This window comes from Pelobates fuscus, chromosome 1 (assembly GCF_036172605.1).
Source record: "Pelobates fuscus isolate aPelFus1 chromosome 1, aPelFus1.pri, whole genome shotgun sequence".
Classification (NCBI taxonomy): Eukaryota; Metazoa; Chordata; class Amphibia; order Anura; family Pelobatidae; genus Pelobates; species Pelobates fuscus.
The window spans coordinates 103,923,608-103,949,786 of NC_086317.1; the positions used below are offsets into that span (position 1 = coordinate 103,923,608).

The 26,179-nt window shown below is 38.2% G+C and overlaps 1 protein-coding gene across 1 annotated transcript in view; it reads right to left on the bottom strand.

Annotated features, from left to right (window-relative positions):
* Positions 1-2,031: 2,031 nt before the first annotated feature.
* Positions 2,032-26,179, bottom strand: part of EFHC2 (EF-hand domain containing 2) — a 111,918-nt gene continuing 87,770 nt past the window's right edge. The window contains exons 12-15 of the mRNA XM_063444268.1: positions 18,636-18,833; positions 15,852-15,944; positions 12,229-12,328; positions 2,032-2,266 (exon numbers count right to left, since the gene is read on the bottom strand). Of these exons, the coding sequence (XP_063300338.1) occupies positions 2,171-2,266; positions 12,229-12,328; positions 15,852-15,944; positions 18,636-18,833 (487 nt within the window). The 3' untranslated portion in view covers positions 2,032-2,170. The remainder of the gene's footprint in view (positions 2,267-12,228; positions 12,329-15,851; positions 15,945-18,635; positions 18,834-26,179) is intronic.

Sequence of the window (26,179 nt, forward strand, 5' to 3'; positions counted from 1 at the left end):
AAATATTTTATAGTGTACATTTTATAGGATCTGTTTGCTAAATCCCATATGTTTCAGATACTAAATTGGATTAAATTTAAGACAACTCTGGTGACCTTTAGCATAATTGGACGATAGAGATTCTTTATTTGCCAAGTTCTAAAGATCAAGATGAACATCTTGCTTATTGTTGTTCTCTTAGTTTATGTATAATGCAATCAATGTATAGCAAAATTGCTCCTCAATGCAGCTATTAAAAATTGGACTTAAAGATTTACAGTTCCTTTCATTCACTAATTAGTGAATTGTGGTGGATTTAAAATGTAAAATTGAAAAAAGATGACACACTCTTCACACATAAAGCAATTTAACAAGCTTAAGTTCTTTAGGGGTCTAGAGTGTCCCTTTAGTTTACCAAACTCAGGGTAAATGCCGAGGCAAGACGTGCTACTGAGATGACAATAACACTTACTCGGTTTCCTAACCAGCTCCCATAACTTACAAATTCCCATGTAAATTATAAATAATATACTGTACATAGGTTTGTATTACCTAGGCCCTTTCTATTAACTTTTTCAAACAAAATAAAATATATTGAAGCAGAAATTATGTTGATAGATTTTACATCTATCAACAGCTTTAGTTTTTAATGATAACAAAATATGTATTAATGATTAACCCTTACACCTACATCTATAGTACTTCTTAAGCTAAATATAGATTTGGGTATGGGTAACCCTGGACAGGTTTATTTAAAAAATAAATGCATTATTCTAATATTATGACTGTGGGTTGGCTTGTTATGTTTGTTTTCTCTTGGTTCGCAAACTAGTAGAAAACTTTGGCCTCTACTTAATATTTCATATTTTTGGATACTTTTAAAAGTCTATCCCAAAATAATAAATCATTTGAAAAGTGTATCCAAAATACTAAATCAAGGCCCTTGTTGGTTATCCCTAGCAATGCACAACATTACCTCTTCGCAAAAATAACCCTTCCTGATTTGGGTTTGGTGTGTCATATCTCATGTCACTGTGTAGGAAGTGAGGTTAGGGAAAGGTAATAGGATAATATTAGGTGAGAGACGCCATCAGGAAAATTGTTACTCTGCTTGTTTTCCATTGGCTATACTTAGTGTTCTACTTTAGAATGTTAGAATGGATGCAGAGACAGATTCTTACAATCCATACATATTACACTAAAGATCACTAGGGCATCCATACGGATGTCTTATTTAAAAATGTGACCTTCAATGAACAGCTTATCACATATCATCCATATATGTTCACCAATACACAGTGAAAACATTCTCATTGAAATATGATGGTGGGTATACATTTACTTACAATTCACTCAATATTATGTGGGATATTATAAAGTGCTATATTTGTAAAAGACAATATGTATTTGACAATTATTTTTTTTGCCATTGATAATTTCAGCTTATTGTACAATGTAAATTATAAATATATAATTATTTAAAGGGGATTAGGAACAAATGTAGTGAAAATTCATATTATATTTATTAAAGGAACACTCCAGGAATAATAACAACCACACTCACTGTAAAAGAGAGATATCAGCTATGCCTCACTGATGATGCCTAACAAGGCTGAAACGATCGTCTGGGGTTGCTGTATTTCTTGTGCAGAGGGAACTTGCTGGCATTTCAGATCTGGAATGCCCGTATGTGTGTGGACCATTCTGATATGCTTCAGATATGTTCTCTCTGTAATGGCACAAGATGAGCTAAAACCAGCTTGAGTTCTGAGCGGGGATCCACCGAAGGGCAGGCTATTTCAGTTGCTGTCCGTTCTGAGAATACTCTTGCGACCCGTTTTTTGCTTTTGTTGAATAACCCGTTTTATTTATTTATTTATAATTCTCATCTGATGTAACTACACTAAACTAGTTGAACAGTAACCTTTGGCAAGTATCATAAAACTACACTGTTTTCTTAGAGGTAAAAGAATTTCATTAAGAAGACAAAACAGAGGTCTTTTCTGCTCTGTGCGATACCAAACAATAAAACAAACAAAAGCACAAAAATAATTGCTTCAATTAGAATTTATTGCATCTTTTAAGTAGTTGTTCCTGAAATCAATACTATATTTTTCTGTTTTTGTTTTTTTCTATTGAAAGACTGAAGATTAACTCATTAATGACCCAGACCTTCAAAGTGTTCTTCACATTACTCTCGAAGGCCAAACAAGTCATCAAGAAAACGCATAAAGTTGACACGTTTCACAACATTGGATGTATTTTCTCCACTCCACTGAGCATCATACTGAAAATGAGAAAACAGTTGATGACATCATTAGTTTTTAAAGGAAATGAAGAAAAATAAAACATATTAAATATATATAGAACTTCAGAGAGATCACTTCTTATACAACAGAGCTTACAATTCATTTATCTCCAACCAAACCTAGTTCCTAATAATTCTGGTATCTGTCAAGTCTATCCAAATATGTTTTCTTATATATTTTCTTTGAGTCCCCCTTGAAGAGCAGCATACTGGCGAAACGCGCGTCAGGGCTCAGTGTTAAACTCCTACCCTGCTGACAGATATTGCCACTCCAGATTGATATTATCTGATATTTGTATTTACTCTATCTCGATACATTAATTATAGAGGCCAGCAGGGAAAAGGTGTATTATAAAAGACAAGACAAGTGAAGGTTGCGCCAAAGCTGACCTTAGTACAGCTAATTGTGAACAAAGTCCAAAATATAGTGGTAAATCTTAAGAAAAAAACCTTTAAAAAAGAGAGATACCAAAACAAAGTCCTTAGTTATGCCTGATGGACTGCCAACGGCCTGTGTAGGTGGATATTCTCTGTATGGACCAAATGGAGACTGCTTCTTAGGATCCGTATGTGAAGAGAGGAGAAGATAATAGTGCAATACGTCTAGTACAGAAAATGGATAACAGGAAGAAAGAGTCTATGGTAGTCCTACTCACGTGCAGTAGAGCTTAAACTAGCTCTAGTGTGGATGGCATACAGCGGTACAATCCCCGCTTATAGGATACGTGGAGAGGTGTTGGTCTTTTGATCCGTATGTGGAAAAGAGAGAAAAGTGATGGTTCAATACATCTAGTACAGATGGATAAATAATTGAACAACAGGATCTAATGTAGTCCTACTCATGTGCAGTAGAGCTTGAACCAGCTCTAGTATGAATGGCATACAGCGGTATAATCTCCGCTTATAGGATGCGTGAAGTATGGATCCTAAGAAGCGGTCTCCATTTGGTCCATACAGAGAATATCCCCCTACACAGGGTGCTGGCGGTCCATCAGGCATAACTAAGGACTTTGTTTTGTTATCTCTCTTTTTTAAAGATAATTTTCTTAAGATTTACCACTATATTTTGGACTTTGTTCACAATTAGCTGTACTATAGTCAACTTTGGCGCAACCTTTACTTATCTTGTCTTTTGTACTATCTTTGTTAATAGGGCTTAGAGGACACCCTATTTTTAGGTTGCTGCCTCCTATTCTCCCCATTTATAGTATTGGTTTATTTTAGCGCTGTTCCCTTTGTCTGTATATTCCTAAAAGGTGTATTATACTTTACCTTCTGTATAGATAGCAGCTAGTAGGTTTCAGCGTTTAGCTTATCAGGTGCCCTCAAAGGCACAGATTTAGGGTCTTACTTATAACGAATAAGTATTGGGTGGTTTCACCATCAGGTATATTTGTAGCAGACAATTAAGTGCCCTTAAATATACAGATTTGGGGATTACTTATTGCTAATTTGTGCCTTAGATCTGCTCTACCTCATATTGTTTCTCTTCTCTCAAGGTACCCTTTACACATTCCGCCATTTACCTACTTATCCTAATATTGCTCTATCTGTACACTTTAGTACATTCACTTTTGCTAATCTATATACTGCTACTATAGGGATATATATCCCTATAGATAAGAGATCTCTTTCCTGATTTTAGAAATGATCAGCTCAGTTCTTCATTCTAAGTGCTGTTTATGGCAGCAGAAAAAAAAGGTTTTTTTTTGGTTGTTAGAAAATAAGCAGTTTAGTTTGATCACCTTTCCAATCAAGATGATTGATTCTAGTCACAATCAAGTGACCAATAGGGAGGGGGGGGGGAGGAGGGGCAAAAAATTTTTTTTTATTTCCAAACGGGATTCTTCTAGACTTGATGAATTCAGCTATTGAGGGAGACAAATCAGCAGTGATCCTGTGTTTACCATTGATTAACTTTATGCTACTGCCAGTAGCACTTGAAACACCTTTGGGAGATAGGAGATAGGAGATTGGAAGGCATTTTGTCACTGTTCCTCCTATGAGACTAGGGCACCAATATTCAGCTAATAAAAGTTGTTGTTTTTTTACTTTTGTTTTTTAACTGTTTTGACGAGAAAATCATTATTTTACCTAGCCTGAGTCATTTATTCTAGTATAGGAAAAGGTTTAGCAGTTCCTGCTGTATCTAATGAGCTGATACGACAGAGGCACTTGAAACAACTTTGAATGGGAGATTGACAGGCATTTTTTCATTCACACTAGTTTGAGACCAGGTCACCAATATACAGTAGTTAAAAGTTATTATTTTTTTTTTTTTTTTTTTTATTATCTGTTCTGAGGAAAGAAAATCCCTCTTTTGGGGAATGTGGTAGATAATAAATCCTTTTGCCTAGCCTGTGTCAATGATTTTAGTGTCAGAATAGGTTTAGCATTTTCTGCTGTATCCAGCCAGCAACTAGTGACACAGGTAACAGGCACCACAAGACTCAGCCAGCATTATAATGAAAGGAATTTAATATAGGAGGAACAGGGGATTTTAAAAAATTTAAATTTTAAATCAATTTTTATTTTTTAAACTGAAGGACAGTCATTACAGACTGAATATGTGGGGAACCTTTGTTCTTGTCAGGGTGGAAGGGTACGTGGGTGGTCGGATGCACATTGACTTTATTAAAAAAAAATTTTTTTTTTTTTATAAATCCACTATTTAACTTGAAATTACTACTGCTACAAAGACTCCTAAGCAGAACAGCGGCACGAACTAAATTCTGCCAACCTCCCAATTTTTTTTCTGCCAAAGTGTTTTGAGAGAATCAAAATATTGAGCCTGCACATGTATAATAGAGTTATTTGACCAAGTCAGGAGTATCTAATTTGCTTTCTATATATTAAACTAAACTGTCTATGTTAGGCAAGTCAGCACTAGCACAATTTGTGATACTTTTACTGCAAGCCAATGCTAGTCATCTTTTGCAGACCCTATTAACTATTAAAAAGCTAAGTAGAGTAAGTCAGTTGCAATAGATGACTATGCAACTAACTTATTTAGTGATATCTTTCTAATGTATGCAGTATAAATACAAAGATACCCAACATAGTAAACTAAAAAAATAAATAAACATTGTTTAAATTGGAATATCATGTAGAAAAATGTTTGAATGCACTAGTTCATTGTCTTCTGGGATGAATGCTACAAATGAAGCTGAAAAAATAGTACACATTATCCAATTTTGTGAATCGGGTTTAATCATTTACTAAAGTATTATTTAACTGAATTCAGAGCTCAGGAAAGAATTTGATTACAGAGATTGAGGCATGTCATTTCTTTATAAGGAAAAAAGCATTTCTAATCACTGTTTTTGCTAAATGTGCAAAATGTGCTTGAATGTTTTAATATATAGCACATGTTAATTTTACTATGATTAAATCAAACGTTTAGATGTGTAATTAAATTGAACTTGTCATCAACAAATCATCTAGAACAGGACCATTGCAAGACTGGAGAGCACATGCCACACTCACCACGGGTGAATTTTCTTCTGCACAGGGCTGTGCTTTTACTCATCAATGGTTAGTGAGCAAGTGTAACTTTTCAGTTTACATCAGTGCTGTACTCACGCGAGTGACCACAGGAGCCCCCATAGATATTATTTCATTTTGAGCATGACAATTCCTTATTCCAGAACCATCGTTAGCAACACTTGGGGGAAGTGACAAAACATGACCGCAGTAGCTCCTCTTTTTATCAAGTTTTATCAACGTTTACCAAAAAAAAAAGTAACACTTTGTCTTATGGCGTCTATTGACTGTGTTCAAATTTCAGTGGAATTCCAAACCAGTCTTTTTGAACATTTCAGGAAGATTTTATATTTGAAATTCTTGACAATTTTGGGGGGCTGACAGAGTTGATTTAATCAGCTAACGCCCAAAGCACTACAAAAATCATTTTTCCAGAAGTCCGATTCCATTTTAGTCCAGTATATCTACACCTGCTATCTGTGCTCCTTGGGAGCAGTTACAAATATAAGCAAATTGCAGACCTAAAAACCTATAAATCTGAATATTAGGGATACTGTTCATTCCACTGGGAAAAGGTTTACAACACAATCTGAGAGGGTAGCTCACTTTAAATGCTTAATAGCAAAGTATAAAAAAAAAAAAGTATACTTATTTATGCTTTGGACTGATGTATATCTGTCTTTAAAATTCTTCATGAGAGAAAATATTTCAGTAAGTAATAACATCTCAATGGTACAATAAATGTGTCTTTAAATCTAACATATTAGTCCTAAAACACTGAAATACATTGCACAATTAGATTGATAGACCAATGTTTCAGTGCTCAGTGGAGCCATCATACAGAGAACAGTTGTATGTTAAAGACTATATCTTCCATCGATCTAGACATTCTTTCTTGAAAGTAGATCTGTAAGATATGTAGGAAACTTAATAAACATGCTTTTTACATTTAATTAAAAGGAATTCTGCCAGGAACAGTTTTAAAGAGGGACAAAGAGGGTAATATGTCCTGCCATCTGTGATAGGGGGAGATGTCTCATAAAGAACATTGCCGCCTGTGTAACATTGTTGACTCATACATATTTATTTTTAATAAAAATGTATAGTTTTAGAAATGTTTTCAGCCTCTTATATGATACTGGCTCCTACAGTATATTGTGATAAGGCACCACAATGGCAGACAGCAAACAGAGGGTTTTAACTAAAGCATACAGAGCAAATGTGAAGCAAGCGGGATGTACTCAAGCACAATATGGAAGACAACTCTTCATCATTAGCAGAGCTGTGCACAGTTGTGTTTTCACTGGCAGGAATAACCATTTAAGTGAAGTGGTTATAGTACCTGGAGCCCTTTGGCTTCATTGGCTCCATTCCTTTCATTCAGTGTTAAAACACTGCTATTTCCCCACTGGAGATACGGCCAAGGCACAGATTATACTTTTTTTCAACGCATACTCAATTGATACAAATAATGGAGCTCGTTACCGCTACCCATTGCTGTCTGTGCTAATACTTTCCCCTCCAGATGAGTCAAAGGTACAGGTGAAGCACACGTCGGGTGCTTTATTTATTTTATCATTGTTGTCCATCTGCTTTGCTATCCCTTGGAGCAAATTCGGCTGTCAAATATGGAGGGGGAAGCTCATATTATTCGAGTTAGAGTAAATAGAGAACAGAGGTTCTTTGCTTTGTCTGCTACTACCTCTCTCTATTGTGGTGGTCCCTAACAGAGGGGCGCCCCCTATTGGTGATTTCTGAGAATAATATGTAAAATTTGGCACAGATAGTTTTTGGAGAGCAGTCAGATTTCAGCTGATGACTTTGGTTATTACAACTAGTCAGAGGTGGAAATGTATTTTGTTTATTATTAGGACTGCTGTTTGTAATTTGGTTATACCAACACTGATAGAGTTGAGCGGACACCTGGATGTTCGGGTTTGCCGGGTTCGGCAAAAAAGTTCGAGTTCGGGACCCGAACTTGACCCCGAACCCAAACCCCAAGTCAATGGGGACCCGAACTTTGGGCACTAAAATGGCTCTTAAAAAGTCCTGAAAAGGGCTAGAGGCTGCAAAAGGAAGTAAAATGGGGGTAAGAGTAGGACAAATGCCCTGCAAACAAATGTGGATAGGGAAATAACTTAAAATAACATAAAAAATACATACAAATTAAAAATAATAATATTGAACTAGGAGGAGGAGGTGGATGTGGAGTAGGAGGTTGAGGAGTCGGTGACCGTAGCGGTGTAGGTGGAAGTGGCAGTGGAGGAGGAGGAGGTAGCCAACACTGTTTTTTATTTGTTTGTTTTTTAATTGGGGTAGTCCCCAAAATATTGGGACATATAAAAAAAGAAAACAAAGAATAAGTGCACTTGAGTATAAGATTAGTAGACATGGCTGTGATGGCTTCTAAGGGCACATGAGCAGGGCTGTTTGAAGTAATTTGGGGGCCCCAAGCAAAATGGACATGGAGGCCCCCGGGCGGCCCCCACCCCTGAGCGGCGGGTGGGGCCCGTAAATAACAATGAGGGGGGGAATCTACTGCCCCCCCGGCCCCCAACCCTGCGTGGTGGGTGGGGGCCCTACATAACAATGAGGGGGGGACACCTACTGTCCTCCCCCCCGGCCCCCACCCCTGAGCGGTGAGTGGGGCCCTACATAACAATGAGTGGGGGACCTACTGTCCTCCCCCCCGGCCCCCAACCCTGAGCGGTGGGTGGGGGCCCTAAATGAAAATCCCCCCCCTTCCAAGGTGACTAGGGGTCTCCAAACTTCTAGTCACCCCTCCACCCAAATAAAAGTTATCCCCTACCTACCCCCCTCTCCCTAAAAATAGTGAGGGGGAATAAAATAACTAACCTGTAAATAAAACTTATGATTTTATGTCTTCTTTCTTCTAAAATCTTAATTTTTCAGCCCCAAAAAAGGGCAAATAGGGGGGCGGGGCCTGACTGCCATGGAGGGAAGACGTGCCTAGCTAGAGCTCCTCACTGGCAATAGCTAAAACGGCATTTCTCACCCACAAAACGCACTAAAGATGATTTTAAACGACCCACCTGCTATCAATCCCCACGGTGAACCGGTAATGCGGCCCGTGAGCGGACATCGGACAGTCAGCACTATCCACGAGGGCAAAAGGCCCGGTGAGCACCGGAGGGAGAGGCGGCCGACCTCCCAGCCTGGGGCTCCCCGGAGACTGGCTGCTACAAATGGGTAACCCGTAACCCCCCCCCTTGGACCGGTGGGGGTGATCCCGGTCCACCTCGGAAGACCCGCCATAGCACGGCAGTACCCTTAGGGGGGCGAGCCGGGGAGCCGCAGGGCCTACCCAAGATGGAGGAGACCACGCAGGGCTCAAACAGCCACGAGAAGCAACACGACCCAAAGTCCAGCCTGGACCAAATTTTTGCAGACTTTTGGCGCAAACTTAAGAGCAAACTGCACCAAGGGGCCCTAAAAGCAACGGAAAACCACTTACCTCGACAACCTCCACATGCCCCGCAGCACAAGTCAGATACTCCAGCAACCGAAGTCACAAGATGGCGGCGCAGAGCTCCACACTCACCTCACGTACGCAAAGCAGCACAGCGGAGGGGCCTGCTGAAACCAGGAATAAAACCCACCCAAGCACCCACCACATCGGGGGTGACCCTGCCCCAGCAACCCGATCCAGCTATCCGACCCCACCAGCACCCGTCGGTGAGCGGCACCACAACGAGGCAACAAGATCACTCGCAGCAGAGACCAACGACCAAAGCAGCTCCCAGCCAACCTCAGGGTCCCTCGGTGCCAGCCTGGCGACAGGGTATCGGCTAAAGGAACTGCCACGCACGGAGCCCTCTGCATCCACATCCTCTCAAGGGACTGTCATACCCAGCAAAGGGACTTCACCACAGCGATGCCAAACCAGCGTTGATCGGCACAACAGAACTCACACTATATGTAACTCTTTAATCAAAGCTACACTGATGAAGCATGACTATTATTCAGTTGTCCAGTTGATTCTATGTTGACTAGTTTGCACTGTGAGTTATTTGCCTAATACAACATACTGATCCCAGCCTTATGTTTCGCACGTTAGGTCGTAGCATCTCACCACATGTTGAATATGTATGTATTACCTGCTAGTCCCATAGCCCATAGGCTTCCCCATGTTACCAAGTAGGGAAACAGGGAACTACTTCCAACTCAGAAGCCAACTACCAGCACCCAGTAGGCTAACAACAGCATTGTTTAAAATTTAAACTGCGGTGTGTATTTTTAGCGTAGACTACCTCTCTTCGAAGTTAACTAAGCAGCTCATTTTCATTACGCTGACAATTGTTGTTGGTGCGCTGTGAGCAATTGTACCGTATTACCTTTGCACCAACTCTTGGTTGTCTATCAAACTTGTTTATTTTTATTTTTCTTGTTTCAACGCACTAGGCACTAAACTGAGGAAGCCAGGCACAAAGCCATTTGTTCTCGACTCAATTCTCTAATGCAATGTTTTAACATGACCTTTTACCCCTACCCTTTCCTACACAACGCTATCAATCGGTGGGCAAAGCAATTGTTTCTTCTAGGTGGTTAGGAAGTTTACGATGTAAACCTGTTTGTTATTTCGCTTTAAAAAAAAAAGTGCAATGTTTCTGATGCCATGTAAACATATGTGAATGCCAATCGATCTGCACCAGCTATTGTGGCAGTGCAAATTGCATGTTTTATCTCTGCACGATCAAAATAAAGAATTAAAAAAAAAAAAAAAAAAAAGGGCAAATAAAAAAACATAATACCCGTCGAACTTAAAATAAAATAAAAATCTGAGCGCCCAAAAAAACTGAGGAAAAAGGAAAAAACCTGCCGCTAAAAAAAATAATACATCTTCACCCATGGAGGGCTCCGCGCAAACTGAGCTCAGCAGGGCGCGGGAAGGCTTATAAAGCCTTGCCTCGCCCTGCAATTAGGCTAAGAACACTCTGATTGGTTGGCTTAAGCCAATCAGAGTGCTCTGTGTCATTTTACACAGCGTGGGAAAGTTCTTTGGAATTTTCCCACGCTGTGTAAATTTACTCATAATACTCTGATTGGTGGAGTTGGAATCTAACCAATCTGAGTGCTCTGTGTCATTTTACACAGCGTGGGAAAGTTCTTTGGAACAAAGTCCCGAATTGTGTTCTAACACGAATGGAGAAACTGTTCTCATTCTGTTAGGACGCAATTCGGCAGTTTTGCCGGCGTTCTGTCTAAGTGACAGGACGTTCGGCAATACTGACAGGAGACATCGTGGGAACAGGGAGGAAAGCTATTTGCACTTTACTGCATTGACTATCAAAGGTGTGCTTACACAGTTTGTCGTTGCATTTTATCCTTAACCAGTCGTTGTCTTGGGGCCACAGGCCAGCTCGGGGCCCCAAGCAATTGCTTGGTTTGCTTGCCTTGTCGCGACGGGCCTGCACACGAGTCAAACGCTTGTTCATTGGCTGCCCTGCAGCTTTTCAAAATGCGCCATTAAATCGCCGAACACCGAACTCGAACTGTTACTGAAATGTCCGGGTTCAAGGTCAAAATATCGTAATGTTCGGTACGAACCCAAACTTTACAGTTCGGGTTCGCTCAACTCTAAACACTGACTTTGTTACACGGCAACATTAAAGAGTGGCTTTTAAAGAGAATTAAGTAATTGTTTTAGTGCTTAAAAATAGTTTAATTTTAATACATATGATGTCAGTATAAGCCACCATTTTTATTATTTTGCCAAATGTTTCTTCATTAACGAGAGCAGGAGGGAGGGATTGGCTGCTGGGGACTCTTGTTTAATGTATGGTTTAAAAAAATGGTTTGACACTGAATAAAGGGGCAGTGCCAGGTGACTCCAGGCCCTATTACTTCTTCAAAAAGATGAAATGGTTTCAGTGCCTAGGGTGTCCCTTTGACTCAGTAATAATTTAACAATATAATTTGGTCCTTTTTATCCTTGAAACCTTCCACAGATTAAATAGAGAACATGGTTATGTCCATGGAACAAACAGCCCAAACATGAAGATGGTGCTTGATGCTGAAGTCTGCTAATGTTCATAAAATGGATATTTTGAGCATTTGTATCTGTTGTCTTTGGTGGATCTGCTTGTGATCTCACTTCCAATTGTACTGATAGATCCTGAGAGGCTATAGTGAATATCCATTCAGAATTGGGTTTCCCACTACTCTGAATTCAGCAATTCTTGACTATGCGACCAGATACAATTTGACAAATTACAGGATTCTACCAAACAACACACTAACGATGCTGCAATAGTATGCAATGTAAGTAATCGTTGATTCACTTTACTACTTTGTTTCATAAAATTGACTGATGCCCTTATACACTTTCACTTTGCTTACCCATACAATGCACATATTAAGTAAAGATTACACAATAAAATCACATGCTATTGCCTCACAAACACTAAAGTGGGTGAGAAACAGAGACTAATGTTTACCTTAATTGGAGTGATCTGCCTGGCACGAGTAGGATTTTCTCGCCAGTTAAGTCCAGAAGTGAATTTCAGATAATTAACCTGATCACCGTTTTCTTCATACCTGCACAAAGCACATGAAGAACATGTTAGTATAAAACTGTATATATAGATATATATTTTGCTAAACAGGCAACTGCAACTAGTGAAAATGATTAAATATTGCACTGTCGACTTTGGTCCAGAGCCAGCATTGAAACCAATAACTATCAGAAAAGCCAGGTTTACTATTTCAGAATTTTAGTTATCTGATTCAATACCGAATCTTAAAAAAAAAAAAAAAATGCAAAGCAAAACCAGATGTGAGTAATGTGCAATAGTTGCTTACTACACATATTTAGTTACATTTGATGACATGGTGAGTTTGTTACACTGTTGGGAGTCTTGTGTGTCTTTGCATCATTTGCAGTCAATCATCGAATTGTGTCTGTGTTTTGTTATTAAAATGTTTGTTTAATACATCTTTTCCACAACAAAAGACCTATTCGGCAATTCTATTATTTTGACATGACGTTATTATCGGTGCAAGTTCTGACAAACAAAGGATTTCATTTTGTTAAATTGCAATGCAATGTCTTTTGGCTTTTTGTCATTACACATCCCCACCAGAGTTCCTCCTATATGAATTGCAATTTATATAAAACAAATAACAAAAAAAAAGGCACAAGAGAAGCAGCAATAGTGAAACATATAAATAGAGATTATTATTTCAAAACAAGTAAATGCACTTCCTAAACAGAGCAATGCAAAACCATCCTTATAGCAATAGCTCAGAAGCGAATACAGTGCTATTATGGTACATTTTGCAGTGCCTACGAATTGTGAGATCCTTCAGTGGCTATGGTATCCTCCTGCGAACAGAGCTGCGGCAGCCCTGGTAGGCGCAAAATGCATCCAGCATGGTTTTAAATTTTTTTGTTCCTCCTCATGTTGAGATATATTGATATAATAGTTTTTACTTTGTATTGTTTCCTTCTAATAAATGCATTATGATATATATTATTCAGTCACAAAGTTGAACTCACAATGTGCAGAATGAAGGCAACTGAACCATAATTCCACGCTCTTGAATTCTAAACTATTGATATATTTTATTATGTTGTTGCATTCTTCAATTTAGTAAATTAACAATGAATAGTATGTATGTACTTCAATAGGCCTGCCTCTTTGGCATTTTCTGTTTTTTACATTTTATTTTAGTTACACAATGAAACCCTATTCTGTTCTGTAAAGCTGAAGTGAGGCAATTGTAAAATATATATATATATATATATATATATATATATATATATATATATATATATATATATAGCAAACAAATCAGATATGCAAGCAATTACCCGCTTGTGGACTGACTTTGTTTTCCACTCTTGATTTATGTGTATACTGTTACAAGAACTTATATGTATAATGCTGCAATGATCACCGTTTAAAGTATTGGGCCCCCAACAGCACCCTGATCTCCAATCCAATGGTGAGAGTGTGCCAGGCTGTAGTTCATTTCTGTCTCCAAAAAGGCATCAGACCCTCAGTACCCAGCCATTCCAATGCTTCTCTACAAGAAGCATTGCCCTCCACTTTGTGTTGGAGCTATACCAATCAGAAAAAGCACCTTCTCGGTTGCCTGGTGCAATCAAGACATTTTTTTTATTTTTTATATAAAAAGGCCAACTTGAAATAAGGACTCTTCTTTTGAAATAGGCTCTGCATTTATTTTTTTCATGAACAAATGGAAATAGTAATACAATCTTATTCATCTGGTGCTGGACATTATTTATTCTACCCTTTCTAGCACATTTTCTACAATGTTAGAAATTTTACTCACATTTTAGAAAAGTTTTGTTTTATAAATCGTTTATTTTGATAAATAATATGTACTGTCTGTTCACCTATAATACTCTTAGTGAAGGAGAGTGATTGTGCTTTCTTAGTTGTCACAGTACACCATGTACTATTTTTATGATATACCTGAACTAAGGAGTTTACATTCTAATCAGTATTTTACCATCATGTCATTTGTACATTAATGCTCTTCAGAGAACTAATTACACACAAATGTGATCCCGAATCCTAAAACTGTAATGTCACAAGCTTATTTCCCTGCTAGTTCTACAATATGGAATGCAGTACAGATGAGCACAATGTCTAGAAAACAAAACAAAACATTTATTCATTCAAGGCTGCATCAATGCTTAGAGGACCACTATAGGCACCTAGACCACTTTAGCTTAATGAAGTGGTCTGGGTGCCAGGTCCATCTTGGGTTAACTCTGCCTGCTGTAAACAAAGCAGTTTCAGAGAAACTGCTATGTTTACAGTAGTGTTAATCCAGCCTCTAGTGGCTGTCTCATTGAGTGAGAAGACACTGCCGTCCATAGAAATGCTTTCCTATGGACTGACTGAATGCACGCGCGGCTCTTGCCGCGCATGCGCATTCAGCGGAAGACGTCGGAAGAGGGAGGAGAGTCCCCAGAAAGGTAAGAATTTAACCCCTTCCTCCCCCTTCAGCCCGGCGGGAGTGGGACCCAGAGGGTGGGGGGGTCCCAAAGACCCTATAGAGACAGGAAAACGAGTTTGTTTTCCTGGCACTATAGTGGTCCTTTAATGGAAAACTGAAAGGCAAGCTATTGAGGTTTCTCTGAACTGTTGTTCACATATATTTGTTGCAATGCATTTACTTTGGCTCTCCCCAAGTTAAAAGGGTAATCCAGACTTGGAAACTGGCTCACTTTGCCTAGAGTGATATCGGCTACACCTCGCAGACGAGGCGCAAAGAAGACTGAAATTATCATCCAGTGTTGCTATATTTCTCGTGCACAAAGGACTTGCTGGCATTTCGGATCTGTACTGTACTTATGAGTGGGATTAATCTGATACTTAAATGGAAGAGGTTCTCTCTATAATGGCACAACTGAGTGTAAACTTCAGTGAGAGTCATGTGCGCGTGTATGTCAGTGACAGTGTCTGGGTCAGCCTGTGCCAGTTGGCACTTAACTTTTATTTCCAAAAGCTTTTCTCAAGTGATTGGATGCAGGGTTTTATAGATATATAAATATGTTATACAGTCAACATTTCCAATGTTTTAGTCCCATTACCAAACTTTTCTCAAGGCGTTGAGGTAGTGGTTCTAAAAATGTTTAATGTAAGCTGTTGTCCTATGAATGTGAGTGTTGGAGAAATATTTTAAAGTTTACATTTCTTTTCCATCTGTATATTGGGCTAGTATAATTAAAAAAAATCTAGGCTTTTTATTTCCAGCAAGAGCTCAGCTTTTCATCTTTTTGCTTATCCCTGCTCTGTGGGGTCAGCCATGTTTAAGTTCTCATTGGTAAGAAGCAACACATACCTGTCAAGAATATAGACAACTTGATTAGCTAAAAACCAGCTCATAAGACATATGCAAAATCCCTGCACTGGTGCATGACATCAGAGTTTGTGAATACACACACAACCTCTCGATTGCCTGCATGGACTTTGGTTGAAGAATGCATTTAATTCAACTTTTCATACTCAGAGGGTTACTGCCACTGCAATAAGTGCCATAAGTGCACTTTTCCAAAAGTCATATTTAAATATTTGAGTCTTACTTGTGTAGTATTGCTCGGAGAAGATCATCTTCCAAAGGAATCTTGAAAGCTTTGCAAATTGTAATTGTTTTTCGAAACGAAAGTGAGCCATTCCTGAAAATAATTGAAAATAAAGGAATCATTAAAACAAAAAAAACATCTCATAAGATTATTTTACTGGAATTCCAGCGTATTTATTTTGTTTTGCTGCAATATACAAGGGGTAGGTCTTGCGTAGTCTGGCATTAATGTTGGCCTAAAGACATTATTGTTTCCTCATAAATATTGGTGCCAGCAGTAACTGACTCATAATACTGAACTATGAAGGAGTTTCAAGAATATTTACTCAGAATACTCGAATATTCAGGGGAACGTGGACCATATAACTACAGTACACTGCAAGCTGTAAAGAAGCCTTTTATTATTCTAACAGAAAGATCTTCCTCAAATATGGAAAGCTGGTCACCTGCTTGTCCACAAGTCAATGTATAACTCAATTTTAAATTATGATTATATTAATAACCCTAATGAGCTCAGCTACAAAAATTACGGTGGAGGGTGGGGGCAACAAGGCTTGATAAGAAATGCACAGGTGAGAAATACATAAAAGCCATGATCAAGGGGGATCAAGCCAATATTGACACATACCCACGTGCCTCCCATTCTACCCCTTCAATAACGCCTCTCCCTAACTGTAACTTTGGGAAGTGTAACTCATTAGGCAAGTTAAGTTAACATGTAGTTAACATCATACTTTGAGATCACAGAGATTGAGAGAAAGCAGGCATGCTCCTGGTTCTGTATCCCATGCAGAGCTGCAGAGTACACTTGATCTCCCTAGGACACCTGATTGTTGGATTTTTCCCTCTCCATATGAGCCTATCCTACCCAGAGCCAGGGTTGATCAGGCTCTGGGAAATGTGAGTGTGAACTCCCAATTTTTAACAAGTGTGCACAACTAAAATACTTAAGATCAGATGGTCTGCACTATATTGGTTTTATATGTATCTTTTCAGATGATTCCATGAAAATATTTGTTCTCTATATACCAATTGACCATATATAGAGAATAACCATTTAGTGCAACACCATTTCTTGGTTTTGGATGTTATAAGTCACTTATTTGGGTGAGTGCTGCTGGTTTGAACAATTGTATGATATTATGTGCTACAGTGTATATTAGAATCTTTAGTGCTGTCCACGGTTTTGGGTTACTATCCTCAAATGAAAGCTGAGATACTGCACTTTAAGCCCATATTCATTATTCAACTGTAACTTAAATTTATTTTGGTAAACAGACAAAATAACAAAACTTGTGTCAGTGTCCAAACATTTCCAGACCTAACTTTATCTGGTGGAGGTGTTACTGGAGGGAAACTCACAGGATGCAGCTACAAGAAAACACCCTATACTCATTTCTCGCTATCATCTCTCGATACAGCAGTGTTTGGTAATGCAGGACATCAGTGGGCAGGGTAAAAGGGTGGGCCACTGACGTGAACCACGTAACCGGCCCATGCCCAGAAAGGTGGCGAGTCTGCCCAAAAATGGAAGGTCAGCCTGGCGTGAATACATGTCATGCAGGATGACCAACTAAGGGCATACATGTGTGGATGTGGGAGAACTTGAGGAAGGACAACCATCACTGCAACACTGCACTGATCTGGAGTTTATGGCAGATTGGCCAGATGGTAGCATCTCTTTACTAGAAGACACATGAAATCCTGCATGCAAAAAAAGCACCTAATGGACTCTTAGACTGTGAGAACCAAGATGCTCTGGTCTGATGAAGGTTGAATGGTTTGGCTTTAATTCAAAGGGTCATGTCTGAAGGAAAAGAGTCACAGTTTTTCTCCTGCGCATTTCCATTAAAACTTTGAAGCACGGTGGTGGTAGCATCATGCTCTGGGGTGTTTTTCAGCAGCAGAGACTGAGAGACTGGTCAGTGTTGAGGGAAAGCTGAACACAACAAAATACAGAGATATTCTTAATGAGATATTCTTAATATTCTTAATGAAAACCTGGTCCAGGATGCTCTAGACCCCAGACTTAGCCAAAGGTTCACCTTTCAATAGGACAATGTCCCTAGGCACACAGCCAAGACAATGCTAGCCTGGCTTAGGGACAACTCTGAATGTTCTTGAGGAGTGTAGACTTGAACCCAATCAAACATCTTTGGAGAGACCTGAAATAGGTTGTCCATCGACGGTCACTAACCTGACAGAGCTTGAGAGGATTTTGCAGAGATGAATGCAGGTTGTCACATAATACCCAAAAAGACTTGAAGTTGCAATCATTGCCAAAGAAGCTTCAACTGAGTTTAGCGTATCAATACTTATGTCAATGTTATATTTTACTTTTTTAATAGCAAAGGCGTGTTTATTTTATGTGGTGGGAGGTTGCCCTTATGGGGTACAGAGTTGTTATATACTAATTAAAAAAAAACTATATTTTTAACAATTGTAACAGAAGGATGCAGAGAATGAACGGTTCTAAATACTTTCTGAATACACTGTAAATAGTCTACCATAGTGGATAACCTTGATGAAAAACATTTTGTACAGCTTTGGCTGAGCATCATAAGAATGGAAACATCTGAGAAATTATGATTAGTCATTAAAGGTTTACCATATAATAGCAATATTTCAGCCAGTTTCTGTAGTTTCATTAGCAATTTTCCAAACAAAAGCACAAAAGAAAAACAAATAAATTACTGAGAACACCTTGTACATATTGTTCCGTAAATATAAACTACACTGCTAATGTCACGTAACCATACAATAAGCAGGAATAAATTATACATACTTTTCACGGTCATTGTATTTAAAGGCGTCACAGAGTTTGTTAAAATTCTCAAAGGCTTTTTTCTTCAGTTGCTCATGGGCCAAAGCAAGAAGGGAATTTAAATCGATTTCCGGCTTTTCTCTAACACTGTAGTAGCGTCCAATAGTCATAATTTGGTGTTCAGTAAGTTGTTTGTCTGATATATCCACCAGAATATTTCTGTGAATAGACACAACAAAGAAACATTAATTTTTTTTATGAATATTTACAGCGTTACATTCAAGTAAAATTGTGCTAATAATAAGTCCATTTCTAATCACCTAAACTTTTCACTTATTAGAAAAAACAAGAGGTCAAACACTTAGCAAGTGTAGAGATGCAGTGAATTTGTTAACTTTCCACAGATAATTCTGTGGCAGGTACCACACTGATGTTCTCTGTGTCCTTGTGCATGGCCTTGCATAAATTGGAGCATGTGGTGTACACAACCAAGGGTGGATAGCAATGCTGGTCACCACGGAAGGCAGCATGGTGGCACAGCACTCATGAAGCATTTCTTGAAGCATATTCAAGAATGAACTGATAACAATTACTATTTATGGTTGCTAAATACATCAGACCACTAGCAAATGTTAGGTTGTTACATATCATGCAAGTGTTCAAGGTACAAGCATATTCAAGATACAATCATTGTTGTTCTTGCATTTCAAGTGTCTTTTGTTAGAGAAGGAATAGCTTGGGAAAGTTTTCGACAATGGAAGAGACAACATAATGGGAGGTAGAAGATCCAGAGCAAGAAATGTTTCAAGGATCCCCTTTTCTCAATTGAATGTACTGATTTGAACACTTATTTTCCCTATTATTTAGATGCCCAATGCAAGATACTGATGGCTCCCAAAAAGAGTCACCACGTATGTAGTATGTAAAAGTAATATTCATATTCATGGTACAAAATGGCAGTAAACTCCCCATATCTCATTTGAATTGTAATCCTTTCCTGGTGCCTGTATTTTTGGGGAATTTTACAAGATGTTAGAGGTGGCAGTGAAAATCCCAACCAGATCATCCTTCTATTTTGAACTATCTGCAATTCTACCACTCTGTGCCTCCTGGGTGCTTACCTTTTTCCCCACCAGTCCATAGTGGTACAGCAAAGTGTGTTTTCTCATGGTGCACCAGAAAGGGAGTGTGTCCACTAAGTCCTACTTTACACACCTCTCCCCTTGTTTTCACCTAAATGATATAGGGCAACGGCTTATTATAAAACATTTAGGCGGGCGCAAAGCCGTGGTCAACCATTTAAATGCACTCCCATCCTACTCTGATGATTCACAGGACTACAATGGACTTGTCAGATTAATACAGTTGAATTGGGTGTATGAAAAAAACAACAACGCATGTAATAATGAGATCTTTATAAATATGAGATGAGATCCTCAGTGGTGTGGGGTCTTACAGGAGAGCACAAGTTATTTTCAACTGGTACATTTCCAGTTGGTGAACTATTTTAGAACATCTTATCATTTAAAGCTTTACAAATAAGGTACGAAGGCTCTTTGTATAGCAATACATCAATAAATAACTTGTGTTTTACACTGGGTTAGTCACATACCCCATGGATGTATAGACAGCATTTTATGTTTATGTTTAGAATTTACTGTTATATCTCTAAACTGGAATGCATATGTCAACAGAAAGTAGTATAGAGCAGTAACCTAAAATATATAACCACATGTTGCAAGCACAGTTCCACTGAGAAAATGCATTGTACATGCCTGACACAGATTTAGGCAAATATAACACCTATGCATCTGTTGGGGATTGCATAAAAGCAATACAGAGGTTAGATTTTAACATTCACCTAGATATGTAGACAACATGGCACTAAAGGAAGAATAATATGAGTGGCAGACAATGCAAATCAATGCTTTATAGGTTAGACATTGAAGTGTTATTTTAGAACCAAGTCGGTCAGAGTAATTTATGTTGGTTTTTAGTCGTGAGGACAAATATCCATCATTTTAAAAAGATTCCTTTTAAAATCCATTCTGCTTAATGCATGTTTACATATATCTAAGCACAGAGGTCAATTTCCTCTGTTTCTTAATTACTTTCTGCAGTTTAACCCCTTAAGGACCAAACTTCTGGAATAAAAGGGAATCATGACATGTCACACATGTCATGCGTCCTTAAGGGGTTAATCAAAGCTGACGGATGAGATACACAAAAACTGGTGCTTTACCATTAAAGTAGTTAATTATGACAACAGAAAAAGAGTTGTATGCATATTTTCATCTGTATTAGCTGTATTGGGAAAAAAAAAAATAGCAAAGCTGTGTTTTTTTTGAGATTTTTTTTTCTGATTCAGTATTTATCCAAAAGTTCAGAATGTAGTTATCTGTTCTCGACAAAATGTTCAGGATTTTATTTCTGTTTAGTGAATAAAACGCGTACTTAACACAATAATAACCGTGAAGGCAGATGCATGCCAGTCCTGTTTGTTTTGTTTCTGACTGAATGAGACATTCCTTATGGTTTTACTGGATGATCATGACATCAATAATTCCATGATGGATACAAACTGACTCAGAAAGGAAAATGCTGTAAATATACATGCATCAAAAAAAATAAAAAATAAAGATTGCTCTCCAGGGGGCATCGATGATTTACTGGCCAACAAGTATGTTTGGTCTTAACAAAAGGACATTTCTATGGGTGAAAGGTGAGAAAGGTTCATATTGTTAGAAAAACAAAATGTGGGTGGCCTGTGAATCATTTAGTTATGCACACAGAGAATTGTTGGTTACCATTAAATACCATAACAAAGAATAACAGTCATTGCAATATGGCTGGAAGAGGAATGTCCAAATCTCGTAACAATTTTACACATCATTATTTTCATATAGTCCCATTAATATCCTTTAGTCTTTTATTCCTTTAAGGTCCAGAAAGTTAATAGGAGCACTGAATGAATGGAATATATATAATTTCGCTGTAGTGGTTATGAGGTGAGAAGTAGCCTAGCCCTGTTTCCTGGTAATGGGGGAAACCGCTTTGCAACAGTTTGCCCTCTTATTTGGGTGCAGCCAGGATCCCGCTCCCTTTTGTAGGCAGGTTTTTAACATCCAGCTTCTGCTTAGCTGTAGAAGCCGGAGCCGTTCCTGACGCTCCTTCACTGACTCAGAGTTTCACCTGACCTCTCTTAACCAATAAATAAGCATCTGTGCATTGAAATATGCACCAAATGATATTAACCAGCCTGAAACTCTAGCTAATGATGCCCTAATTCCATATGTGCAATATTTTATACTGAACAGCTGCTCATGCAGATGCCAGACACTGGTCATGGTGTTTGAAATAACCCTTTAGTAGACAGTCACAAAACATGTAGAAATGTGCATAGGTGAAAGGGGAACAAGGGGACAGATGGTGGGTCAAGAGAAAAGTATAGAAACCATCTGTTGAGTAACTAGCTTGGGGAATTTAGACTAGAAGAAGAAACACAGTTGAAGTTGAATTGTGGGGGGAAGAAGAGAATAGACACCATTCCTAATTTGGTCAATCTTATTAAGTAATATGCAAAAATATTGACTGCAGGGTTAATGTGAGTAGGGAATGCAGCAGGGTGAAAACGAAAGATTAGGTGAAAATATAAGAATGAAGCATTAATTTGCAATAGAAGTTGTGTGTTATCGTGTCAGACTTTTTCCTGTAGTATTCTGCTATGCAGGAATACATTTGAGCATTTTGTGAATTTGTTATGCCAGGGCTGAGTGCACGACAGTCCCCTACAGCATTTTTTCCATTGGTATTGCCTTAACAGATAAATGGAAGTATACTGTTTGAGAGGGACAGGAAAAAGTTCAGAGATGTGAAAGTGGACACAGGAGAGTAGAGGAGAACTGAAACAGATCAAGTGGGTCTAGTTTTTTGCTAAGTCAAGAGGAGTTAGATTTATCCCCTTAAGGACACAATTTCAGAAATAAAATGGAATCATGACAGAATATTTCCGTCATGTGTCCTTAAGGGGTTAAGATTCTGCGTGAGGAGCACATTGGCATCCTACGTTAAAACAGTGGTTCCCAAACCTGTCCTCAAATCACCCCTACCAGTCCAGGATTTGGGGATTACCCGGTTGTGTCTAAGGTGTTTTTAGGAAAAATGGAAGAAAAAAAAACACCTTAGACACAACTGGACAATACCTAAAGTCTGGATTGGTAGGAGTGCCTTGAGGACTGGTTTAGGAACCACTGCGTTAGAAAATTAAGTTCATGCAGGGCGGCCGCCGGGCTTGTTCAGCTGTCCACGAGAGTTTCTTCTCTTCACTATCTTCTATCATCTTTTCTTCTCTTTGTCTTTTTTCTACCTCCTCTGAGGTATAGAAGCTACTCTTAAGGTGGGAACAAGATAATCCACCGCTCACACGGCGTCAATGACCCACAGACGAATGTACAAGTGTGCTGTAATGTGTTAGGACAGATGCGTTAAGTCAACAGTAGAGTTCCTATGTCTAAGTTCCTTTTGCCCATATAGGCATATTAAACGATCTAAAATTCAAAATAGGATGGTAGCAACTAACTGAGGGCCTACGGGCTTGGAAACGTGGTTACATATATGTTATGTACAACAGATGCCTTTGTTAAGTACTGAATTGTATTTTGAAGGTCTAGATATTACTGGATTTGAATGTAATCACTGCATACGCTATAGGTCACACACAAATAAAGAAGTGGGAAAAAAAAGAAGAAGATGATTTTCAGACAAAAAGACAGAGTGCATATTGAAAAAGTTTATGGCAGGAGTGTTACCATGTGTAATAGAGCTAGTCCACTCAGTTAGACAAAAAGTAGGTAATTGAGAGAAGTCTTGAAGCTATAGAGCTAATGGGTTAGATAACTTGGATGTTGAATTCATCAAAGATTAGAGATAGAATATTAAAAGACAGAAAGCCAAGCAGAAAACTAATCAAGAAGGAATTGGGAAAAGCCAAGAAGAAGTTGATGACTGTCATGTAGACTTACAAAGGGGGATTCAAAAATGTAATTGAGAGCAATTTGTGGATATTAAGCTGGTGGGTTGGTTATCAGGATGTTAAAATTGGCAAGGATGAAGGATAGCATATTAAAAGAGAGAAAATCAAGCAGAAGGCCATCCATGAAGGAACAAAGTAGATTCAATTAGCATTAGATGACAGCAATGAAGACAGAGGAAGTATTGAAAATTCAGATGAAGTGAACCTCAAAAGAAGAAAATGAGAGGAAAGGACAAGGTGGCAAGGACTGAAATGAGCAAATAGGGGAGAACAAAAATTAAACACCACCTTAATTACAACATTGTGTGGGGGGAGGGTTTATCTGAATGCCACTGTAAGATACAGTGGAAGGGGTACAGTATCAATAATATTAGGAGCAGGAAACTAAGAATTACATTTGTTTTGCTGCTGTCATAGACTGTATTTCAGAGATCACAATGAACATAAGAAGTGGTGGAGTATTTCTGTAAGAGGTTGTTGGTGTTTATGGAGACACGGTGGATAGAGGAAGCAGGCGAAGGGCCATGATTAGGGGAGACACACCCCAAGTTGCTGGAAGCAGAATGGAGCCCAGAGGAAGAATGTGGCAGTGTTTGACTTGAATGTATGTAGTGAATGCTGAAATTTGTAACAGGGTCTAGGAACAATATATATGTGAGTAAAAAGCATTGGTTGAAAGGCTGGGCGAAGGAAGAACAGAAAGAGCAATGTAGATGGTGTGTGCAGGAGATGACAGATGGTAAGATATGTACTTTAAAATAGATTTTTACTTAATAGACTGATAGGATCATGTCCTGAATAGTATTAATATGGCTAAATGCAAAGTATTTCATTTAAACCTATTTAATACTCTCGTAAATAACCTACGAGGAAGACATGAACAATTGTATTTTCAATTTCCTAGATATAAAAAAATAAAAAAACAACAAAATAATTGCTAGTTTGTATACAGGAAGTAAGGAAACCAATCACTGATTCCCTTTTATGCATTAAATGATCTGCCCACTATTTAGTCTTGTTTACAAAATCAATGCTGTCCTACTACGATAATATGTAGACTTATTCAATTTAAATCTTTGCAAAACAGAATTTGTTTAAGGAAAGAACACTTAACAGAAACGTCAATGACCTTTTTGGGTAATATAACAATATAACAATATAAAACCAAAATGTATGATTGTCCAGTTTATCTTCTTATTTGATACTTAAACCTGAAAGTACATAATACTTAAAAGCAGTGTTTTCCAAACCAGTCCTCAAGACCCACCAACAGTCCAAGTTTTGTCAGTATTTTCATTAAAATAAAACACGAAAATGCATAGATCCTGGATTGTTAGTGGGTCGTGAGGACTGGTTTGGGAACCACTGCTTGAAAGTAAGGGATTACAGGTACATTTGAGTAGTCTGGCTTATAAAGTCTATATCAGCATTGATTTAAAAAAAAAGATTTACTTTCTTTTTCTTTGTTGACCGTAGGTAATGATAGTCATTTGCATCTTGAATACCTACAGAGTCATCCAGAACAACCCCTTCATTTTTATTATAATTAACCCTAGAAATAATTGTGATTAAGTTTACAATTTTGTGAGAATTATTAACTTTCGTTTTCTACATTTTGTGGTGTTTGATACCTTTAAATTCTGTGTGGTTGATCAAATGGTCCCAAGTGACAATAGATTAAAGATTTTATATAATTGTTACTAAACTTATTTTTTTAGAACAAATATTCTAATTGTACAATCTTAAAATTAATTAAACAAAATATGAGCAATGTATGCAGAAAGTTCAACATGTACGGGTCGACATTAACGCAATAACTGACTGATAATCTTCTGTTTCTAAATGTGTTTGAAATGTGCTCTAACGTCAGTTGTATATTAGATGCTTTCTTTCTACTCTGATACTTGAGCACCATACAATGTGAGACTCACAGAACTCTCTGAATTCCTGAGAAGGACAGAAAAAGAATGTTGGATGCTTACTAGGGGAAACTGCCTTTGTAACTGAGCCAAGCTGAATTTAGAATAACTATACAATAGTCTGTTGAACAAGAATGTAAGAGCTATTCGAAAGAGTGGCACTGCCACCCAGAAGTGGCTAAATGACCTGGCCAAATATTTCTAGCACATACTAATTTTATTTTTATATATAAAAAAAAATCAAGCCTATTGCTGGTTTACGTGTCACACGATTGACAAACTATGTGACATTTATCTTCCTCTCCTCTCTTCCTCTCCCAATTCATTACATCAGAAAGACTGGATTGAGGTTCACTTTTAGCTGTATTACTGCTCTCTAGTCTAAATACCTTTTATATATATCCTAGAAAGTACTAGGATAGCTAATACACCAACAGAAAGGTTAATAGACAAAATAGAAAATATCTATAAGGCTAGAGAGAGAATGTGGTTTGGGGATATGATTTACAAGGGAGTGAAATGTAGTTTTGGGGTTTGGAACAAGAGATATAGTACTTGATAAGGTTAGTGACAGAAATAGATCTGGCAAAGCAGAGAGAAGCAGTGAGATGGGG